The following is a 22,306-nucleotide window of genomic DNA, read 5'->3' as shown; positions in this document are numbered from 1 at the left end:
TCCCCTGCCCCTCCTTTCTGATATCCCTATCCTTGTCTAACCCCCCCCCCCCCCAAAAAAAAGAAAAAGAAAAATGCACTTCTGATGACAACTATGTTTAGAACAGCATTTGCTGTGTATTTTGCTAGTTTCTGGATGTGATGCTCTGACTTATGGTAGAACCTATGCACTTGTAAGTCGCTTTGGATTAAAAGCGTCTGCCAAATGACTAAAATGTAAAAATGTAAATGTGTCTTAAACAGCTTTGGCAGGTAACCACCCATCGCTTGGAGGTCCTGTTCTTTTCTAAAATTAAATGTCTACATGTGTAAAACTGAAGTAAAACTTCAGGTAAAACTGAAATTGGGAGAATGGCAAATTTCCTGCCCTGGTTTGAGGTGCCTGGTGTTTGAAGGGATAATGATGCCTTTCTTCATGTATGGGAGGAGGGTGACTGACCAGAGGAGGCAGCCAAGCACACTGACTCTCATTGTCTGTTTGGAGCAGTGTTTCAGTGGAGCTGATTATGGTGCGATTTGCACCAAACACCAACCCGTTCCATCCTCAGTTGCCACATGGGGCAGCTAAAGAATGCTGCTGTTGCCCAAATAACAGTTCAACACCAGTTTACCATAACCTTTGGCCTCAACATTAGTTTAAATTCTACAGGTTTTAATCGGATTAGTTCCTTTTACCATTAACATAATTCAGATGAGCACTTTTCATTCTCCATTCATTGTTTTTTTGTGTCCAAAGGTCTACAATTTTCGTCATTTCTATTCCAATCAGTCTTTAACAACACACGTGGTTTCCGATTGAATCATTTTCCATATTGCACATTACAGAAAATTAGATTAACAGCCCTGTTATGGCATGCATACAGGTAGGCAATTTTTATGAATTGTGATGTTTAAAGAGCAAATAAGAGCTAACAATATATGGACTGCAATTGTATTTTTAACAGAAACTAGTATATAAACGGTTTCCTCATGACTGAAAAACCATAAGCAACTAGGAAAAAGTCCTTTTCATTTTAACAAGGAGAATTTCCTGTTGAAGGCAGGGGAGAGCGTCGTCTTCATTTCCTAGGTTTTCCAAAATGTCTGGAAATAAACAAGCGCGACGTAGCAAACATCCTTTCTTATAGCTATATAATTTTCGTCAACTGCAGAAAGGATGAACCAATTGCCTTCCGACAATGAAACAAACGAGTACCAATAATGTTTTAGCATCTCGAGAGAGGAGGCGGGTCTGCAAGGCGGTGATCTGAGTGCATCTGAGGACACAAACCTTAAATGCCCGCAACACCCTCCATTTCAACCACACATTCGGACCACTGATTCCAGCAGAATATAACCGCTCAAGGTTCACCGACAGACATTGTTTACCTCTGTGCAGACACGGTGGGCTAATCTGCGATTGTTTCAGATAAGTCAATTTCGGCGCCCTAATCATTATTGCGAGGTTGACATTCATAGATATCCGTTAGCAAATGGAACCGCTTTCACGTTAGTGCTAGTAGGCTCCTCGCATCATCTTCCTTTCAGATTTGTATTTGATCCCCACCTTTGAGATAATAATAGTCGGTCAGATAATGAGTCGCTCATGATCCGATCGTTGTTAAAAAGCTCGGGACGGGGCCGCTTATAAACCTCGCTGTCCTGTTTTGAAAGCTGTCCAGCGAGGAAGGCGGAAGCGAGCGGCAGGCTTAGCATAGAGCGCATCATCGCCACCACCGGCGAAAGGACATGGGGCAAGAACTTCAATCGGTGACTCGTTGGCTTTCTAATTAGCTACACGTTTAACCCTGGCTTTTCTTTTTATTGTTTTATTGCTTTTCGCCATCTAGTCGACACAGTACGTAAACTCAGTCAAAATCAGAATGGCGTTAATCCTGTTTACGAGATCGCGGTCTCCATTGATCAAAACATCCAGGTCGTTAAACAAGGATTTTCGAAAAGGTAAGTTTTTATGAGTTTATTTATTTCACCTTAGCCAGAATAATGGCAAATTTGGCAGATGACACTGTATTTCACTATGTAACGTTACCTGGTTAAATATTTGACATGGCGCTGCTATTGCAGTCAATCATTCTAACATTATGGTTAACCTCAGCAATTAAAGTATACATAACAGTTCCGTTAATGGTGACTAGCTAGTGATAACAATGGCTACATTCCGTTAGGTTAGTTACCAGCTGGTGTTTGTGGTTCTAGCTAGCTATATTATTATTATTGAAACAAAGTTGGCCTTGTGTTACCTTCTCTTACAAGTGTAAGTGCGGTGGTTGACAGAATTATTCAAATAAATCCGCATAAAAGTTTAACTTGGTGTTTAACTAACTACTACAACTCCTTTGGGCTGCCAAGTTGGCTACACTACTAGCCTGTTGACCACATAGGCGAATTGTTGTTTGACCTTCGCGCTGCCGGGCAAACTTGCTGGCTAGCCCGTTGGCAGAAACGTTACGCACTTCATTATAATGGAAAAAATACGCAGACGCATAACGTTAACTCTAATATAGTCATACTAACCTAACATTGAGCCAGATAACGTTAAAGCGAAGTTAGTTCCTATAGTGCTCAAGTTAAGTTAGTGACAGTACGACGTTCACTTGGCAGAACACCGGCCGGCGTGTGAAGTACTGATGGCAAGCTAGGTAGCTAGCTAACTTAAGTGCTAGCTAATACCTACTTAGTGGCCTGGATTTTTTTTGTACATTGATGTACATTGGATAGCATTAGTAACTCAAGTTGCACAACCGGTTTCTCTGACGCCATCTAGGTGGATAAAATTAGATTCTTTGTAAGTTTCATGCTGACGTCCAAAAATATGCTTATGAACTAGGGATACTCGCTTTGTCATCGCTTGGACACCTAGCTAGCGCTAACCGGCTAGTTTGGGCATGCACAGTGCAGGGAGACGTGTGTTTGTCATGTTACTTCGCTAGTACACGTGGTGTGTACCTCACGAACCTATATTTTCGTGTATGAAGAGCTTCTGGAAAGTTGCAGTGTGCTGATGTCTGAATCCGGGTTTTTGTTGCTCATAGGTCAGACGAGTATTTTCCACATCTGTAAAGTATCGTCGTTGTGCTTTGAACGAGTCATGCCGAGCCTTCATGTCAGAGTGCGAGTGCGAGAACCCACGCGTGACGTCGTGGTCCCCATGCTATACGCGCTGTTGCCTTTGCACTTGTGTACAAAGTTCATCAAATCATACTGTTCGATACAATGACAATATAAAAACAAATAATAAACAGTTCGCAAGAAAATTATGGCCTATTTAGGGCCTTGCTATGATCGAATTGTTGATAATAAAAATATGCTTACAGAAGAAATAATCACTGCGCAGGGAATATAATGCCATGCCATGTATGCCATGTTTTAGCCCATTACAATTGGTTGTGACACTGAGCATGCTAGCACCAGTGTCATTGTATTGCATTACTGTAAATGCTTCTAGGTTCTCTTTGTTCCGTTTCCAGCATCCTCTCCGAATTGTCAATAGGACAGATGGCGGTCATATTGCCACACTTGCTGTACGTTGACATCGTTGCTTTCCCAACAGCGCCGTTGCGGGTTGCATCCAATAAGCATCAGAAACTCCTGCATTATCTGCCTTCTGAATTAATGGGTCTACATTGAGCTGAGTTTAATAAAGCGGGTGTGCGTATACCTTAACGCAAGTTTGCGTTAGCTTTCAGTTGGGACAGGCCGGTGGACAAGCCTCTTAGATGGTTAGTCTGGATTGAATGTGGACCTAGCCTGTTAGCTGGGGTTACCCTGTCTTGGACGTGTGCCTAGCCTGTTAGATGAGGATAGCCTATATTGGATGTGGGCCTAGCCTGTTAGCTGGGATAGCCTGTATTGGATGTATTGACAGTATTATTATTTTTTGTAAAATGTATCTATTTTACCCATGACGTCAGTTTCTAAGTCCATTCCATGGAGAACTTTCTGGCTGTTAATATATTTTCTAGGATACAGCATCAGCCCGTCCAACGGCACGGGGAGATCTAATGATCCCAGGAACGACACGCCTTCTCCAAGCCTCATCCCGTGAACGTGATTCCGAGGCGTTCGGGTCACTGTTATATGCGCCGATCCACCCTGCCGAGTCCCTCCCCCACCCTCGGAGCGGCGGGCCATTTATGCTTCTCCCTCGCTTCCTCGGTGTGCAGCTGCATCGGACTGATGCCCGCATCAAGGCCCGATGCTTTAACCGTGCGCCACTGCGGCTCCGCCTCTCGCAGTGTTTTGATGGGGCCAGCCTGCGCTGTGTCTTTAGAGACCCCTCTCCTCCCTATAATAAACTATGGTGCTCAAACAGCTGTGCTTTCCTTTTAGAGCCTCACTCTGAGAAATTCAGGGGGAGGGAACCGCAGACGATTAATTCCATCAGACATGCTCAGACTGTAATGGTGTTGTGATGAATGCGTATTCTCTGACATGGGTGGGAAAATCATAGCTCTTAAAGGCATGACCTAATGGTCACATTCAGTTTATGAATGAACTCTGAACAACACAAAGGCGTGAGGTCACAGCACAGTGCGTGGAGATCAGATGGCATGGGGGATGGGCAGAGGGTGAATATTGGCCACTTGAAGAGGTCATCTGAGGATTCTGGCCTCACTGAAACTGGCCCTTACGAGCTGCGGTTTACGTTACAGTGACTCTGCATTTGCACAAAATGGAGGAAGCAGAAATGAAACGTATAACCTGGCTGTTTCTCTCTGGCTGTCTCCATTATATTTAACTTCATCGAGTGCAGAATTATTATGAGTAGTCTGTCGTAAGAGGCAGCAAGTGCTTTCTCCTTTTTTCTATTTTTGATCTATTTATATACTGTAGCAGTCGTTTTTCCAGAAATTGTACATTATTTGCACAGTGTAACGGATCATTTCACCGGGTGGGGAGATGCGATGGCCAGCAGTCGGGTTGTGAGGATCAGGGATCAGCCTAAACTACTGGTGAAATGGCACAGGAGGTTCTTTTTCTTGGTTTTCTTTTTTTTTTGGATTTTGCACAATTGAAAATTTTATTATTTTCTCAAAATTGAATAGTTATGATCTCCAATTACTTTCTGTAGCATTCAGAAAAGGATTGCTTTTTGGAGTAAGGATCCATTTTGGTGTAAGGGAAAGATGTCTGCCACCTCTGTTTCAAGCTGATTTACCTCCCATGGGAAGTAGTTGGTTGCTGCTCCAAAGGTTGTGCATATTGGCATATCCTTTGGATAAAGGCACTATATAAAAAAAAAGAAAATGCCAACGATATCCAAAGTTGAACATGCACACTCGTACTTATCCTACACATTTAGAAGCTGTGTAGTGTTATTTCGTAGTGATTGTGCCATGAGGGTTTGATGATGATGATGATGAATGAATTAATAAATGAATGATTTATGATAATAGCTGTGTGGCGATTCCTTGGAACTAGTGAGTTTTTTAAACTGTCAATTAAAAAACAGCATGCAAGGGGTGTATTATGACTCAACGGGTATGTCATTCAGGAAGCAGTTCTCAGTACTTTGCTCAAAAGCATGAGTGCTTTGGTCCGTCTTGTTTTGGATGCTCTTCTATGAATTTCCCCTTAGAAATGTCAGTTTCTAAGTCCATTCCATGGAGAACTTTCTGGCTGTTAATATTTTTTTAATGGGCCCAGTAAAATCTTCTCTGCTTGTGGTTATCATGTAGAAGTGGGCCTGCTAGTGTCCTGCAATCCTTTTTTTAGCCATGAGGCTGTGGGGACATGGGTAGGGATTGGGTATTCACTGTTGACCTTTGGATGGCGGCAGGGGGGTCTGTTTTGTCAGAGACCGATGCTGACCCAAATAACTATATGAGGTGAGGTAATGGTGTTTCCATGAACGGTTCAGGAGCACCTGGTAATCTGCACACTTTGCTGTTCTCCAAGTATCCACACCCGTACATCAGGGTTAGAGCTTTATGGTGTCCTTGACGGCTCCTAGAGGACGCTGGGCTTCATGGAAGACTTCCTGGCGGACGTCTAGCCGAGGCCAAGAATAGACAGACTGGGCAGCCATCTTGCGGGAGGAGGATCTGCAGCAAGAATCTCTGGATAATCTCATAAATTCTCTGCTTTATTCAGATGGAAGATGCAGAAAATGCTCAATCCTACTAAAGGATGTTTTCATTTTCATTGTTACATATTTATTAATGACACTAAGCCAATAAGAAATCTCTGATAATTGAGGAACCTCTGGGTAAGATTTGTTTTTAAACCCATATGAATAAAGCTTGATGATTATAAAATGACATTACTTATTGAAGGAAAGAGAAACTTGATTTGAATAGCCTTTGGAATGCCTGTGTGACCTCTCTGCTCTGGACAGTGGTTTTGCGTAATCTGCTGTGGATATCATGGCCCTGGCATGAAATGAGCTGAACTGTGGCAGAGCTTGTGAACTGGTATAGCCATGTTAGTCTGAGGAATGTAATTGTTGATTTACTCTAACTGTTAAAGCCAGTGTTTGGGGAAAAATAACATTTTACACCCCCCTAACCCCTAACACCCTCCCTGCACTTTTTCACCTTTTTAACATTTCACAGATGAGCATTGTCTGATGAAACTGATCCTAATAAAAAACAACGATAGCTATACTTGAGTTTACCTTTTGTATTTATTGGCAAAGAAATAACAGAAAGTGAGCTTACTGGCTTTCTGATTTGAATCAGACATAGTAAAACTCTTGTACACACTTTTCCAGAAGGGAGGGGGCTTTACCAAAACAATAAGACATGAAGCTAGCCACTAACATTTATCAGTATATGTCTTCTGAATACCTCTTGTTGACCTTGCTGTAAGACCAGAATGTGCTAGCTACCCCCTTCTAGGAGAAGCCTAATAGTAATAAGGGTTAAAAATAAAAGGTTATTGTCTTCATGTTAACACACATTGTCAATTAAGAATCAATTAAGAAAATTACCCTTTACGCCAGGCTCATCAGTACACCCATTTCGGCAGCACTTGCTCCTGAAAATGGAAAATGAATGTGTGAAAAATGGTTAGGATGTATTAGTGTGGAGTTAGGATGCATTAGTGTGCCTTGGTCAAATATGTACATGTCTTTGGATTCAAATACATTTCTGATTTGAATCCATTTATGAATTGACCCAACTAAGAGGACCAGAAGGTGGGGTTTGCCCTTTTTAAGTATTTCATAGGTGCCAATGCACCAGACAAGCTCAGTAAAGTGTAGAAAAGTATTTGAATCCAAAATCACCACATAATTCACCCAGGTCCAACTTATATGGACGCATATGTGTATGGTGCAAATGGCTAATTAGCTGATTGAGCCAGGGATAACTGGTGGCAGCAAAATCCAGGACTGGAGTTGTAAGGCCACTTCTCCTGTACCACCCCAGTTCAGTCCAGTCCTTTCAGATTGGTGCTGCCAGGTTTTGGGGCCAGGTCCCAGGACAGGTGGGAGGGAGGGTGCCTGGCAGCTCCACTCATGGGGCAGAGGGCAGACATGCGTGTGGCATGTTCACACACAGCCGCAGGGACTAAAGTCCAAAGTCCAAACGTGGCGAATCACTGGAACTCTTGTTTGCCTGAGTGGCATGATTATGTGGGCGTGTATCCAGTGTGTGTGCGTATCAAAGAGAGATGTGGGGGGAAAACAGGTTTGTTTCCTTGTATTAATGGCCAATAAAGTGATCTTAATCTTAATGTTTGGAGGACACAATGCAATGCAGCGTGGGTTTCTCTTTTCAATGAGTCAATAGCTGTTGAAAAGGTGTGTTTTACTTGTTGCTACTTGAAATGAGTGCTATCCTTGTTCTTACTCCTATCTAAAATGAACTCAGTGACCACTTTATTAGATAGACCTGTACACCAGCTTGTTAATGCAAATGTCTTATCGGCCAATCGTGTGGCAGAAACTGACATGGTCAAAATCTCAGATACTACTGACTCCTGTGATTTTCACAAACAGTCAAGAGTTTACAAAGAATAGTGTGACAAACAAAAACATCCAGGGAGCAGCTGTTCTGTGGGCTAAAAATGGCTTGTTAATGAGAGGTCAGAGGGGAATTGCCAGACTGGTTCAAGCTGACAGGAAAGTGTCAATATCTAAAATAACTGCAAAAGGGCTTATCTGGACACAACACAAGTGGATGTGCTACTGCAGCAGAAGACTAATATCTTAATAAAAAAGTATAATACCTAATAGTGGTCATGAAGTGAAATTGTCATTCATATTGCTGCATATAATAACAAATGTAAAATGTATATCTACATTTGCCAAGATTTTCTGTAAGGGATTGTTTTTGTCAAAACAAAGGCAGACAGTTCTATAGTCTGGGCTTTAGAATGTGTGTATATATATATGTATGAGAGAGAGAGGAGTAAGGGAGAACTTTAGTGTTGTTATTGGCATACTCTTGATCTACATTTCATGTTGTTGCTTGAAATGGTGTGGGTTTACAGTGGGTGTGGTCCAGTGGGCTTAAGGTAGCTGTTGCATTTTTAGTCAGCGTTTCCACAACGGGGCCACGGTTGTATTGGGACTTTTCCTGTTTCTATGTAATCCCCAAGCTCTGTTTGATTTCTGTCGCGACGGTAACACTTACATCTCTCCTCCCAGTCCGACCTACAGACCCACCCAAAAATCTGTTTGTTTACATAACGTTGGTGTGGATGCATAGAACGGAAACCACAGTTGTTGGCAAAATATTTTATGGAAATTTGGACCTGGTGGCTGTGTAAGGTCATGCCAGGTCTCATATGCGTCAGTCTCTCTGTTTAAAGATGTTGGTGAATGCGCAGCTTCTTATGGTTAAAGATGCTTTGTTATGCTGACGTAGGGCTCAGTATAGTGATGTTTTTTTTGTCTCAGGAAAACTGCAGGATGGTGTCTGTTCAAACTGCATTGCCCTCAGACTGTCAAGCCAAAGGTAAGCTGCTCACACTCTACCATAGCCATAACACCAGCCCAATCTTCCTGATGCACACTGCGATGACAAAGCAACCAATAATTATCGTAGATATTTGTTCTATTTATTTAATTGTAGGTTGTCCTTTTCCCACATGATTTCACATGCAGTGCTGTGGGTAGCAGTTTGGACTTGGTGGTCATTAAGAATCGTAGTCAATTTTTAGATTTTAAGATGCTTAGCCTGATCTTCTTACAGTTTGCATTTCTGAACCCTTTGAAGAGAAGGGTTTTTCGAATTCAGAATTCTAAGTCAGTGTTCTAGAACTGCATTGCCTTCTGTGTTCAGATTGTTACATCAGCATTAGAATGTTCTTACCTGAACATTCTCACACCTTAAAGGGTAAATGCTGGTTTATGTGCTCAAGGCACACAGCACACAGATAATATCTGCAATATTCTTTAATCTGATTTTATCAACTTTTATTAAAACTGCTATGACGTTATTACTGAGGATAAGGTAATGAATGTGTTTACTTGCTCAAAGGTATGCCTGAATCACTGCAGTTGGAATTGAATCCCCAACCTTTGAGTTTTAAGCCCTGTTCCCTAACCGTTATACTACCCTGCTGCTGTCCAATCAGAAAGGCGGTAGAGCGCACTACAACTTCAGTATCGTTACAAGAGTTGATCCACTATGTTGTAAGCTCTGGATACGACTGGGCATCTACTTAATAAATAAGGTTCTGTGTGTAACGGAGGTCCTGTGTTTTTGTCCGTCAGGCCTGACGAGGTCCGAGGATGCAGTTCTGTCTCGGTGCTGTCCATCAGTCCGTCCGCGCACGCCCCCGACAGGCAGGGCTGCACGCGCTGGGCCTCGGGGTCTCACGCGCTGTACTGCGGCATGGCGGCTCTGCCCCCCGGGTTTCGGGGCGGGGCGGCAGCCGTGCCCGTCCGGTGGTGGCACTGCTCCAGCAGCCTCCGGGACGATTCCAAGGCCGAAAAGTCCCTCCTGTCGCTGAAGGAGAAGAACAAGAAGCTGGAGGAGGGCGGGCCGGTGTACAGCCCCACGGTCGACCGCACGCTCGTACGGCGGACCATCAGCCAGCGAGTCGCCGACGAGATCCGCCATTACTACCACGGCTTCCGCTTGCTGTGGATCGACACCACCATCGCCGGACGCATGCTGTGGACGATCCTCAACGGCCACGCCCTCTCCCGCCGCGAGCGGAGACAGGTGAGCGCGAATCCCGCCCCCATCAGCTGCGCGCACCATGACATCTGTGGACCCCACCTTCTTTGTCCTCTTGGTTGGCTCCATTACACCAGGCAAGATCAATCAAGCACAGAAAAGTATTTGATTCCAGAATAATGACATATTTGACCCAGGTCTGCTAACAGCCATGCTTAAGGCTTTTCCTCAACACCTGATCTGGACGGACACATTCTTCACATGACCCTGAGAGAGCAAATTGCACTGAATGGTGTATCCACACCCCCTAGTGGATAATGTGAGTTGTTAGTTTCACCGCATGACCTGAGGTCTCCTGTGACCCTGCAGTTCCTGAGGACGTGCGCGGATGTGTTCCGCCTGCTGCCCTTCCTGGTCTTCATCATCGTGCCGTTCATGGAGTTCCTGCTTCCTGTGGCGCTCAAGCTCTTCCCGAATATGCTGCCCTCCACTTTCGAGACTCAGTCCAAAAAGGTACGAGCTGCAGGGGGCAGGACCCTCTAATGGGGAATGAGCTTGGTTTAAGGGAGTTGCATGATAAAATAATACGGTTCTGACTTAAAATAGAACCCATATTAAAATCTGTTTGCCTTTGTTTCTGTGCCATTCTGTTTGAGTTCATTCATGTTTATACACCAATCAGCCATAACATTAAAACCACTGGTGAAGTGAATTACAATGGCACCTGTCAAGGGGTGGGATTTATTAGGCAGCAAGTGAACAGTCAGTTTTTGAAGTTGATGTGTTGGAAGTAGGAAAAATGGGCAAGCGTAAGGATCTGAGCGACTTTGACAAGATGGCTAGACGACTGGGTCTCTAAAAACGGCAGGTCTTGTGGGGTGTTCCTGGTATATAGTGGTTGGTACCTACCAGAAGTGGTCCAAGGAAGGACAACCGGTGAACTAGCAACAGGGTCATGGGCACCCAAGGCTCATTGATGTGTGTGGGGAGCGAAGGCTAGCCCATCTGGTCCGATCCCACAAAAGAGCTACTGTAGCACAAATCGCTGATAAGGTTAAAGCTGGCTAGAAAGTTGTGAGAATACATCTTGCTGTGTATGGGGTTGCATAGCTGCAGAGTGCCCTTGTAGACCCCTGTCCACAGATGAAAATGCCTACAATGGCCTCTGGAGCATCAGAACTGGACCGTGGAGCAATGGAAGAAGGTGGCGTGGTCTGATGAATCACATTTACATAATGTGGCCGGGTGCGTATGCATCATTTACATGAGCAAGAGATGGCACCAGGATGCACTGTGGGAAGAAGGCAAGCCAACGGAGGCAGTGTGATGCTCTGGGCAATATTCTTCTGGGAAACTCTGGGTCCTGGCATTCATGTGGATGTTACTTTGACACATGGTCTGTTGCAGACCAAGTACAACCCTTAATGGAAATGGTATTCCCTGATGGCAGTGGCCTCTTTCAGCCGGATGATGCGCCTGGTTGGGAATGGCTTGAGGAACATGACAAAGAGTTCAACGGGTTGACTTGGCCTTCCCCAGTTCTCAATCTGATCGAGCATCTGGGATGTGCTGGATAAACAAGTCCGATCCATGGAGACCCCTCCACACAACTTATAGGACTTAAAGGTTCTGCTGCTCACGTCTTGTTGTCAGATCCCACAGGGCACCTTCAGAGGTCTTGTGGAGTCCATGCCTCAACGGGTCAGAGCTGTTTTGCTGTCACGAGGGGGACCTAATCGTTTTAATGTTGTACCTGATCGGTGTATAAGAAACCTGATTTTTGACTCTGGACATCTGTGTATTCAGTCATATCTGATTAACTGAGTTTAGATTCTGTGTAACTCTCTGGGTAACTGAGTTTAGATTCTGTGTAACTCTCTGGGTAAGTCAGTTTAGATTCTGTGTAACTCTGGGTAACTCGGTGTAGAGTCTGTGTAACTCTCTGGGTAACTGAGTTTAGATTCTGTGTAACTCTGGATAACTGAGTTTAGATTCTGTGTAACTGGGTTTTGTCTCTCCAGGAGGAGCGGTTGAAAAAGGAGCTGAGGGTGAAGTTGGAGATGGCAAAGTTCTTGCAGGACACGGTGGAGGAGATCGCCCTGCGCAACAAAGCCGCCAAGGGCAATGTGACCGAGGAGTTCTCCACCTTCTTCCAGAAGGTAATTCTGCGCTCCACTTTACGGAAGTCTGCCGAGGTTGGGGTGTGTCTGGTGCGATGGCAGTGGGCTTCTGAGTGCCTTACCTGGGCGGTGAACACTGCTGAAACCACGGGCAGGCTGTGCTTTAGTGTAACCCAGATTCATAAACCTGACAGTGTTCCAGCAGGTAATTATGGTGTCTGCAGACAGTAGCTGTATTGGGCGGTAATTCTCGTCAGGAATGTCACTCCGCTGTTTACCTCCAATGCTATTCAGGTCAACAGCTGTAAAGTCTCAGTATGTCCTAAAATCCTTTCCGGATGAGGGTTGTATGAGCTTGTCAAGTGTGTCTGGCTTAGTCCACCACTTGTGCCATAAAAATATTTTGTTTTTTGAACTAAATAAAGATTTGTGCTGATTGAGTAAATGTGGCGGCTTTCTCAGATGGGTCTCTGTTCTCCTGCAGATTCGAGACTCCGGCGAGCGGCCCAGTAATGAGCAGATCATCCGCTTCTCCAAGCTGTTTGAGGACGAGCTGACGCTGGACAACCTGACGCGGCCGCAGCTGGTGGCGCTCTGCAAGCTGCTGGAGCTGCAGTCCATCGGCACCAACAACTTCCTGCGCTTCCAGCTCATCATGAAACTGAGAGCCATCCGTGCCGACGACAAGGTCTGTCCCGAGTGTGCCCTAGGCCCTGTGGCCAACCGAGTGTAGCCTCGTCCCTGTTTGGCAATTACAAAATAAAAAAAACTGCAGTCAGAACCTCTGCTACTTTTACAATAAGAGATGGGACTTCCTTAGTTTTAGTTCCAAGTAGTATTGACTTGATACCTAAAAGTGTATGTTGCATAGTACAGTGGATGTTAACTGCGTGTGTGTGTGTGTGTGTATGTATATAGCTGATTGCAGAGGAAGGTGTGGACACTCTGAATGTAACGGAAGTGCAGGCAGCGTGTCGGGTTCGTGGTATGCGTTCACTGGGTGTGACGGAGGACAGACTGCGGGAGCAGCTTAAACAGGTGAGGACCTCCACACACTTCCCAAAGCCAAGCTCATGACCTTTTACTATATTTTTTTACTATGCTCTATACTCCAAACCGCCTCATGTTTCTGTTAAAAGGCTATAAAGCTGTATGTGGAGGTGCATGTGTCTGTATGTGCGCGTGCGTGTGTACACGCGTGTGTACACACGTGTGTGCATGGAATGCACATGTCTGAGGCTCTCTGTCGCTCCCCAGTGGCTGGAGCTGCACCTGAACCAGCACATCCCCACCTCCCTCCTGCTCCTCTCACGTGCCATGTTCCTCCCTGACACCCTGTCCCCTGCTGACCAGCTCAAAACCACCCTGCAGACTCTGCCCGAGATTGTGGTACGTGTCCGCCACTTTCCTCAATATATACTTGAAAGAAAGTTATTTGCACCAATCCTGTGGACAGTAGTCATACTGAAGTTCAAATTGCTTTAGTACATCTTTCAAGTAATATACATCATGTTTCTATAGTCCTTGGCCTCTCCTAAAGAGAGGGGACTTTAAAATAAAGTTTTCTTTTTTTGTTAACATAATGTATGCTTAATAGAGGCGAGTAGTCATTAGGTCTATAGTGTTTGTGTTGTGTTGTGTGCTCGGTTCCGGTCTATTATGTTTGGTAGCTCTAGATTGTGTGTCGGTGGCAGTCTGCGTAACTCTCCCCTCCCCTCCCCTCCATCTCCCTCTCCCTCTCCCTCTCCCAGGCGAAGGAGGCGCAGGTGAAGGTGGCGGAGCTGGAGCTCTCTGCAGTGGATCATAAGACGAAGGTGGAGACCACGCTGCAGGAGGAGGCGGGCATTAAGCAGGAGAACCGCGAGCGGGAGCTGGAGAGGCTGGCCGACGCCGCCGAGAAGGAGGCGCTGCAGACGGGCGTGCAGGTGAGCAGTTTGGGGGTGAGCAGTGTGGGGGGGGTGAGCAGTGTGGGGGGGGTGAGCAGTGTGGGGGGGGTGAGCAGTGTGGGGGGGGTGAGCAGCGTGGGGGGGTGAGCAGTGTGGGGGTGAGCAGCCGGGACGTTATCACAACACTTCCCTTGGCCTCAGCATGAAAGAAAAAATGGGTCTGCTCTGCTTGGGGGGTCAAACTACTCCTGCTTGGTTGGTTCTGATGAAGAGCTTTTATGTGATGGTATATAGCATGTTGATCATTTCCAGAATTGGGAAATGGTCTGCCATCTCCTGGGTAGCATGTCCAGCTTAAACGCATTGTCTTTGGCACTAATGTTAAAGGTCACAGGAATGTTTGGCTGGTGGAGTTGGCCTGGAGGCGGGACTTGACACAGGGTGTGTTCTTGCTCTCACTAAAGGGGGTGGAGTCTGTTGAGCAGAAGGTCGCAGTGGTCGGTGGGAAGAGGAGCCAGGTTGCCATGGAGACGGAACAGGAGCTGGTCAATGTGGATCTGACCATCGACTCGGAGACACTGAGAGACACCGCCCCTGTGTTAGAGGGCATCAAGGTAATCTAAGACTCACGCCATTAAAACCTTTTCATATTCTGCTCAACACTGGGACAACACATTTTGAGTCATGAAATATATGTTGAACAGTCAACATAAAAAGATGTCAAAGTAATTTAAAAACTGCAGTCGATAGTTTAAATAAAATAAATAAAAATGCCCGGAAAAAAAAAGGAACAAAAAGCATGCAAAGAAATAACATTTTAATGGACACCATTTTAGATCCGTGGAATTGGTCTTTAATATTACCACTGAGGTTTTAAACAATCACTGGAATTAAATTTACTGACTGGGAGGTCAGTATAACTTGATGAGCTATGATTTTCAGCTTTAAACAGAAGCAGAAGTATCTCTGCATTCAGGTGAGGTGCTGATCTGCTGTCAGGTGGTCTGTTTGCAAGCATGCCCAGACGTGACGTACGTGCCTACAGAACGTATACTTCCCATTCGTTTCTGTTTTTCTCCATTACTGGCTCAGCTAACACCAATTTATTCATGATCCTGTGTTCACTGGGTCATTGTACAGAGCCCTGCGGGATATCAGAACTGTGTCAATGCATTAAGATGGGCAAAGATGCTAGCTAGCATTCTAGCTTAAGATGCACACACTTGCTTGCTCACTCATTCGCTCACAGTGATAGTTGCTTGCTAGCTTATTAGCAAAAGATTCTTCTCCTCCATCCTCAACCCTACCCACTCTGTTTTTATATTTGAAATCCGTTTTGCTGTCATCTTTTCCGATATTGTTGCCCTGTGTGGATCAGTGGAGACGAGACTAGGGGCAGCCTAAAGCCTGGTGGCTAAGGTACATGACTGGTGGTTGGTGATTCAAGCTCCAGTCTAGCCATGAGAAGGTCTGCACAACTGTTGGGCCCTTGAGTAAGGCCCTTAACCCCACATTGCTCCAGGGGGGATTGTCCCCTGCTTAGTCTAATCAACTCACTTTGGATAAAATTGTTCGCAAAATAACTGATGTAATGAGACAATGTGTGTGTGTCTGTATGGAGGGTTTTAACCCCGGCTATTCTCCCCGCAGGAGGAGGAGATCACGAAGGAGGAGATTGACCTGCTGAGTGACGCCTGCTCCAAGCTGAAGGAGCAGAAGAAGCTGCTCACTCTGGAGAAGGAGGAGCTGGAGGACCTGAAGGACGACGTAAACGAGTACAACGAGGTGCGTGCGTGCGTACGTGCTACGAGTACAATGAGGTGTGTGTGTGTGTGTGTGTGTGCTACGAGTACAATGAGGTGTGTGTGTGTGTGTGCTACGAGTACAATGAGGTGTGTGTGTGTGCTACAAGTACAATGAGGGGTGTGTGTGTGCGCGTGTGTGCGTGCTACGAGTACGAGGTGTGTGCGTGTATGTTACGAGTACAACGAGGTGTGTGTGGGTGTGTGCCTGTAGGTGTGTGTGTGAGTTCAGGGGTGTGTGTGTGTGTGCCTGTAGGTGTGTGCGTGTGTGCAGCACTAAAGCCAGCGCTCTTGCAGGATGTTGAGGAGATAAAGAAGGAGCTGTCTAAGACGGGGCAGGAGAAGGCCGTGCAGGAGTCCAAGGCCAGCAAGCGCCTCTCCAAGAGAGTCAACCGCATGATCGGACGCATCGACAACATCATCTCCGAGCTCGAGAGGGACAAGACCACGCTGGACGGACAGATGGACAGCGGAGCCACTCCCCCTATCGGGTAAGAGCTGTTCCACAGGGATCAGATGACCGGCCTGTTCCAGGAGTAAGTCCATACAGTTCTTGACGTCTGTCATGAGTACAAAAACACTGGTCTATTATAGTTTGTGAAGTAGTCCTAACTTTATATCACTCGGCTTCGTAGCCGCAATGCAGATCACCAAATTGTTTGGGGGGGATTGTTAGTGGTGCATGCTGGGAAGTGGTCGTAGACTGGGTTTTGCGATCAGTGTTGATGTTCAGTGTTCATTAATGGTGGTGTAGAACTGAGCCTCAGTTTATGCGTATCAGGAGAGAGGGGTCACAGTCTCTAAAAGCAACATCTCTCTGCTCAATCAAGTCTAAATTTTGCCTAAATTTCACAGATTATTCTCTGGCAAATTAAGGTAAGAAGATGTGTGGTTTTTCTACCCTAACTTTTGGTGTGCAGAAACTACATTTGTGCTAAAGTTCATTTAGAGTCCATTTCTGAAATCTATGCAGTGCCTAACTTTGTGCTACAAATCTTCTGTGTAAATTACAAAGATTTTTTTATTTTTTTTATTTTAATATTTATAAGCGATTGGTATGACCTGTTAATAAAGAGGTAAGGAACAAAGTAATGCCAATTACTCAGTCTTGTAAAGATATGACACAATTGACCGTTCCTAAGCCCTGGCCACTCCTTCATGGTGTTACCCATACCATTAAGCCAGCTAACGTAAGAAAAACATTTTGTTGGAGATCAAAGACCATTTCTTCGAGCCGACAGCAAGCCTTTATTATGGTGTTGAACTCCTCATTTCGGCCTCCAGTCACAAAGTGCTTTGATAATGACAGCATACATTTTAATAGTGAAAAAAGAGTGACTTGGAAGAAATGCAAAGAGAACAAAGTAACATTATGGTACAACTATAATGTTACCCACTGAATATTTGTTGTGAAAAGTTGGTGAAATGCAGTCTTGGCTTTCAGATGAGAACCCAGCTACATTTGGTTGAAAAGTGAAAGCTTTATGTAGCTAATGTGGCTATATCCTGGTACAAACCTGAGGTGGGCTTATTGGGATATAGTGTGTGTTGGGAAATGTTAACTGTTCTCAAGGTAGATGTCCATTCCAAGTGTTACTTATAGCCTGGGAAGTTAATGAACAAGCTGGGGGCAAATACGGCGGTAACATGCAAATGTTAGAAAATCAGCCTAATGTGCTAATATGCTACAATAACGTAAACCAGCTTGGTAGCTAACGTTAGCTGATGAGCTTATACAGGCTTGTAGTTCTAGACAATAAAATAAGCCAATGTTGTCAAGTGGTGGACCGAGGTTGTGGGCTTGCAAAGATTACCAAGCTGTGATTGGACTTTCAATGATAAAACTTAGGATCGGTCAATTGATGGCACAAACAAATTCTTACTGATTTTGCAGCCTTTATCTAAATTACATTCTGCTCACTCAATATCTACATTTCTCAGAATCAATTAAACACAGAGCTTTGCTAAATTTTGCAAGAATATAGTGGAGGTTTTCAATCAGTCAAACATTAAACAATCAGAGATGGCCACTGTAAGGATACGGTCTAGGGCAGAGGTGGGCAAAGAGGGCCATATCCATTTCTGGCCTTAACTTCTGGCCTTAATTACATAATACGCCATAACATTTACACCTTCTGATATTTTAGCTACATTTCCTGATGTGCACGAATGACAGCCGAAGACTTCTCCGTCTTACTGTGATCTAACCTTTGAGTGAACCAGTGTTGGTGCATGCAGCCAATTAGTTCATTTAGTTTGACCAATTAGTTCATTTAGTTTTCTGCTACCGCATCCACCACTTTAACCGCATCCAATCGGGGGAAGTATTTCTGTAAATGCATCCACTCGGAGAAAATACTTTTACCAGTTAACCGTCTCTTGTCAGAGGCGATTGACCACGGTGTCCAATCAGAGGACGGTGTTTCTGTAACCGTGTCCAATCAGGGGAGAGTTTGCCAGGTTGTTATCTGGGACCCCCTGCAGGCAAGCTGCCCCTCGCCACCATCTTACTTCCTGTCAAACCAAGTAACGGCTTCCTGTACGCAGCATGTCCTTCACCTTTAGGGAGAACCTGATCAGCATTTCCGAGCTCATCGCCGTCATGCGCCAGATCCAGAACATTCCAGAGCACAAGCTGCTGGCCATCGCTGATGCACTTGATGACAACAAGGATGGCAAGATCGACATCGATGAAGTCATCAAGGTATGGGCCTTCATGCGCTAATTTTAACGTGAATTGAACATGTATTTATATATTACAAGAGGTTTGCACGGATGCATAAACCCTGAGAAAGCAAGGCACAGATGATGGTAGGGAAAGACTCCCTGGAAGATGGATAATCTTGGGAACAAACAAAGTTGGGGGAGTTATTACACAAACTTAATAATGATTTGCTCTTTCATCGTTTGTTCCGCTGCAAATTGCGCGTCTTTCCGGATCCTCCGTTCACAACGATACCGTTCATATCCAGATAACTCTCCGGAGAAGGTTCTAGAGACGTTCCTCACGTGTGGTTCCCTAGAGGAACTCTGTTGCTGCGGTTGGACGAGGCTTTTGTTAAGAAATGTTCTCTGACGCTCCTGTGTGGGGTGGTGTCCTCTGGTCAGGTGATCGAGCTAATCGATAAGGAGGACATCGACATCTCCACGGCCCAGGTGGCGGAGATCATGGTGATGCTGCAGAAGGAGGAGAAGCTAGTGGAGAAGGAGAGGGCCAAGGAGAAGGCAGAGAAAGAGCAGGCCCTGAAGAACTGAGCCCCACCCACGCCACGGGCCAGACGAACTGCTACCGGCTACTCTTTCTGGAGGCTTCCGGCTTCTGACAGGGGGCTTGGAAAACAAAGCGGACACTTCCGCAGGGCGAGTCTTTCCTGCAGTTCTCCCTGTTAGTTTTACCCTGTAATCAATATGGCGTGTGTGTGTACGTACATGCGCACGTGCGCACAAGTATAATCTGTATACATGAGCAAATTATGAACAATTTGGTCTGCTGACCAGATATTATTATTATTATTATTATTATTATTATTATTATTATTAGGCTGTACATAAACCATGAATCTGGTTAGGTGTTCTACTTGTTGCCTAACTGAGGGGAAAAATTTTTGAAAGGAGTGTTAATGAAATTGAAACTAATGTTTGAACTCATGAAATATGCCTTTCGTTCATTAACTTGATCTTGGAGAAAAGCAATCGCAGCATTTCTCCACCTTGCACGCTAGATCCATGACCGTCATTCATTCCAGAAGTGCAGAACTTCAGTATTTATTTAATTTAGTTTTAGATTTTGCTGCCATATTGATAAACCATGTGATTATCATTTTGATTTGTGATCATACTGAATGTAGTTTTGAGATGCAGCAATCAAAAGTTGTTGTGGCGTTTTATAATCAAACAGGCTATTATCAAATGAAACGGTACCCATTGTTTGTCAGGGGAAAAAGTGAATGGGATAAAAAAAAAAAAGATTATTGAAAGCTTATAGAAATGGGACTGAACTTTTAAAATATATTTTGGTAAGGCACTGCTGTCATTGATGTGACATACCAAAGGACAAAGTTAGTGTTTATTTTTAAAAATATGAAAAACCTAGCTGCCTGGTGGTTGAAATTGAGAGCTTGAGCACTTTTGTGTGTTTGATTATGACAAATTTGTGTGACGAGGCCTTGAGCAAAACGAGGGAGTACTAAGCACCTTTTTTGGAGAACTGTATTTTTCGTACCCTGAAATGACCATTCAAAAAAGAATTCCCCTTTAAACAATCACTTGAATACTTGAAGTACTACACAGGATTTCCATTAAAGATTGTAAGAGTATTCTTACAAATTTACTTAAACCAGGGAAACCTAAGAGCTACTTTTAGGACTGCTAAGAAATGTTTTAGGAAGTAGGCAAGATGAACCATGAAATTGAAAGTGAAATTGAAAGAGGGCTGTATTCATATTTTTTTAATTTCCTAATAATTCATATTCCTTTTTAATACTTTTCATAAGTGTTCTTGCATATTCTGTAAATGTATATGCAAATTAATTTTCTACAGCCTTGCAGCATCAAAATTCCTGATGGCTGTTAAAATTGCTCCAAAATGGTGCATTTGCTGTTGTCCCCATTAATTTGGCCACTTGACTGAAATCCACACTGAAGGGAAATCATTTTCATAGTTTAATAGTTACAATACATGGACAATATAGGGCTATTCCAGAAATATTTTCCCCTTTATCGATCATAAAAAGGTATTGAAATCCCTTGGGAAAAAATAACCTGTTGAAAGATCATTCTGCCTTGACTCAATACTACAAAAACAAGTGGCGGTTTTGTCATTTTACACAATGAAAATCTGTTTAAAGTATGTGTGCAAGCAGTGTACATTTACAGTGTAAATTCCCAGTGTTTCCTTAATGCAAGGAAGATTCTTAAAAGTATTTTTTATTTTAATTTTTTTCCCAAATGTTTCTTTCAACGGATAGGATATTATGAACATGGCCTCGGTTCACCTCTTTGGTAAAATAAGAATGTCCTCTCCATTGAACCTGGATGGTATGGAAAGCAGCGTTGGGCAGTTATGTCTTATCTAACTGCCACTTGCTTAAACGATACTTGACAAGAGAACCAGAGATAGCCTGCTAACCACTAGCTTGCATGCTTCTATGCCTGAGTACCTGTAGAGATTTGCTTTGTCGTTAGGCCCTAATGTTGTTGCTGTAATCGCTGGTTCACAGCCACTCAATAGATTAATTTGTCGGTAAGAATTTACCTATGTGTAATTGCACTGTGAGCTCACGTTCAGATGGGCTAAGGCCTGTATTTGGGCTTGAGGGAATGAACGCAGTGGGGCAGAACGGGCCTTAAAACTGGACTCTAGTATTTAATGCAATAGACGGGGAGGGAGATATGCCTTGAGCAGTTCCAATTCTCAAGGTGGATCTTGTTTGTAATGCATTTATTGTTATTATTACCCCCCCCCCCCCCCCCCCCCCCCCCATCCCATTTTAATAAGATGTAGTTTTTCTTATTTAAGAAGTGTGGGTAGCACTGTGATTTGTTGCGTTAATTTACTGGAAGGAGCCTCTTTGGTACAGTACTTGAGTTCACAGGGAGCCAGACTTCTGTATGTGGTTTTGTTCATGCGATCGTTTTCCCTTTCCTGCGGTTTTGTATGGGGAAATACAGGCAGCTTGTGTGAACTCAGCTACACAGTCTAGTCTGGCATGAAATTCTAGTAAGACTGATTGTTGCAGTGAGACCATGTCTTGATTTTAATAATGTAAAAAAATAAAATAAAATAAACGTCCATCTTGTTTATTCCGAAAGTTGTTAAAATTATATATTCCTTTTGACTGATCTTAACTTCAGCTTCTGTCACAGCATGCTTTTTCTAGATTATTATTTTAAAAAATGTATTTAAAAAATCTTTAAAAACGCACAACTAGCTTTTCTTCTGAAAGTTGTAATATGGAAAGGCGCAGTCAGGTCGTGTAGATTGGGAGGGGTGTGGCACACAAACGGTGTCGGGAACGCAACGCGGGAAATGTAGAACATGGCAGAGAAAGGCACAGAAGATCAACATTCAGTGTCATGTAGCCTATTTATTGTAACTGGCAAAGAATGGAGTGGAAAAAACACTGGTTTAGAGGCTTTGATCTCATGGTTAGGAGGCTTTTCCCTGTTTATTTTAAAACACAAGTCTGAACATAAAACTTGAAGTCTTGTTTCGTTGGTGTGATTCATAACTATCACCTTCGGCAACTCTCAGCATTCAGGTTCAGTCAATAAAGATTTGTTTGATCATTTAATCATTTTGTACCTTCATTTCTTTTTTTTCCCCCCCATCAATCAAAATCTGTCTTTTTTCTCTTTTACTCCATGACGCATAATTTCCCATACAATCAGTTCATTATTGACATATGAAGCCTGAAGCCATTTTGC

At 44.1% G+C, this 22,306-nt stretch overlaps 1 protein-coding gene across 3 annotated transcripts; it reads left to right on the top strand.

The window, feature by feature from the left end:
- The first annotated feature begins 1,245 nt into the window (after positions 1 to 1,245).
- Positions 1,246 to 22,173, top strand: letm1 (leucine zipper-EF-hand containing transmembrane protein 1). 3 transcript variants are annotated; one of them, XM_061244628.1, is made up of 15 exons: positions 1,246 to 1,940; positions 8,845 to 8,902; positions 9,664 to 10,117; positions 10,442 to 10,585; positions 12,094 to 12,231; positions 12,677 to 12,880; positions 13,111 to 13,230; positions 13,450 to 13,581; positions 13,944 to 14,117; positions 14,543 to 14,692; positions 15,729 to 15,863; positions 16,178 to 16,371; positions 16,736 to 16,756; positions 18,428 to 18,584; positions 18,989 to 22,173. In XM_061244628.1, exons 1-15 carry the CDS (start codon positions 1,862 to 1,864, stop codon positions 19,133 to 19,135), a joined length of 2,307 nt encoding a protein of 768 aa, XP_061100612.1. In that variant the 5' UTR covers positions 1,246 to 1,861; the 3' UTR covers positions 19,136 to 22,173. The 3 variants fall into 3 exon arrangements, with proteins under 3 accessions (XP_061100612.1, XP_061100614.1, XP_061100613.1); XM_061244630.1 differs by lacking the exon at positions 16,736 to 16,756 and having other exon boundaries at positions 18,446 to 18,584; XM_061244629.1 differs by lacking the exon at positions 16,736 to 16,756.
- Positions 22,174 to 22,306: the final 133 nt, after the last annotated feature.

The sequence above is a fragment of the Conger conger genome, chromosome 6, assembly GCF_963514075.1.
Source record: "Conger conger chromosome 6, fConCon1.1, whole genome shotgun sequence".
Classification (NCBI taxonomy): domain Eukaryota; kingdom Metazoa; phylum Chordata; class Actinopteri; order Anguilliformes; family Congridae; genus Conger; species Conger conger.
This window is presented reverse-complemented; position numbering and strand designations above follow the sequence as displayed.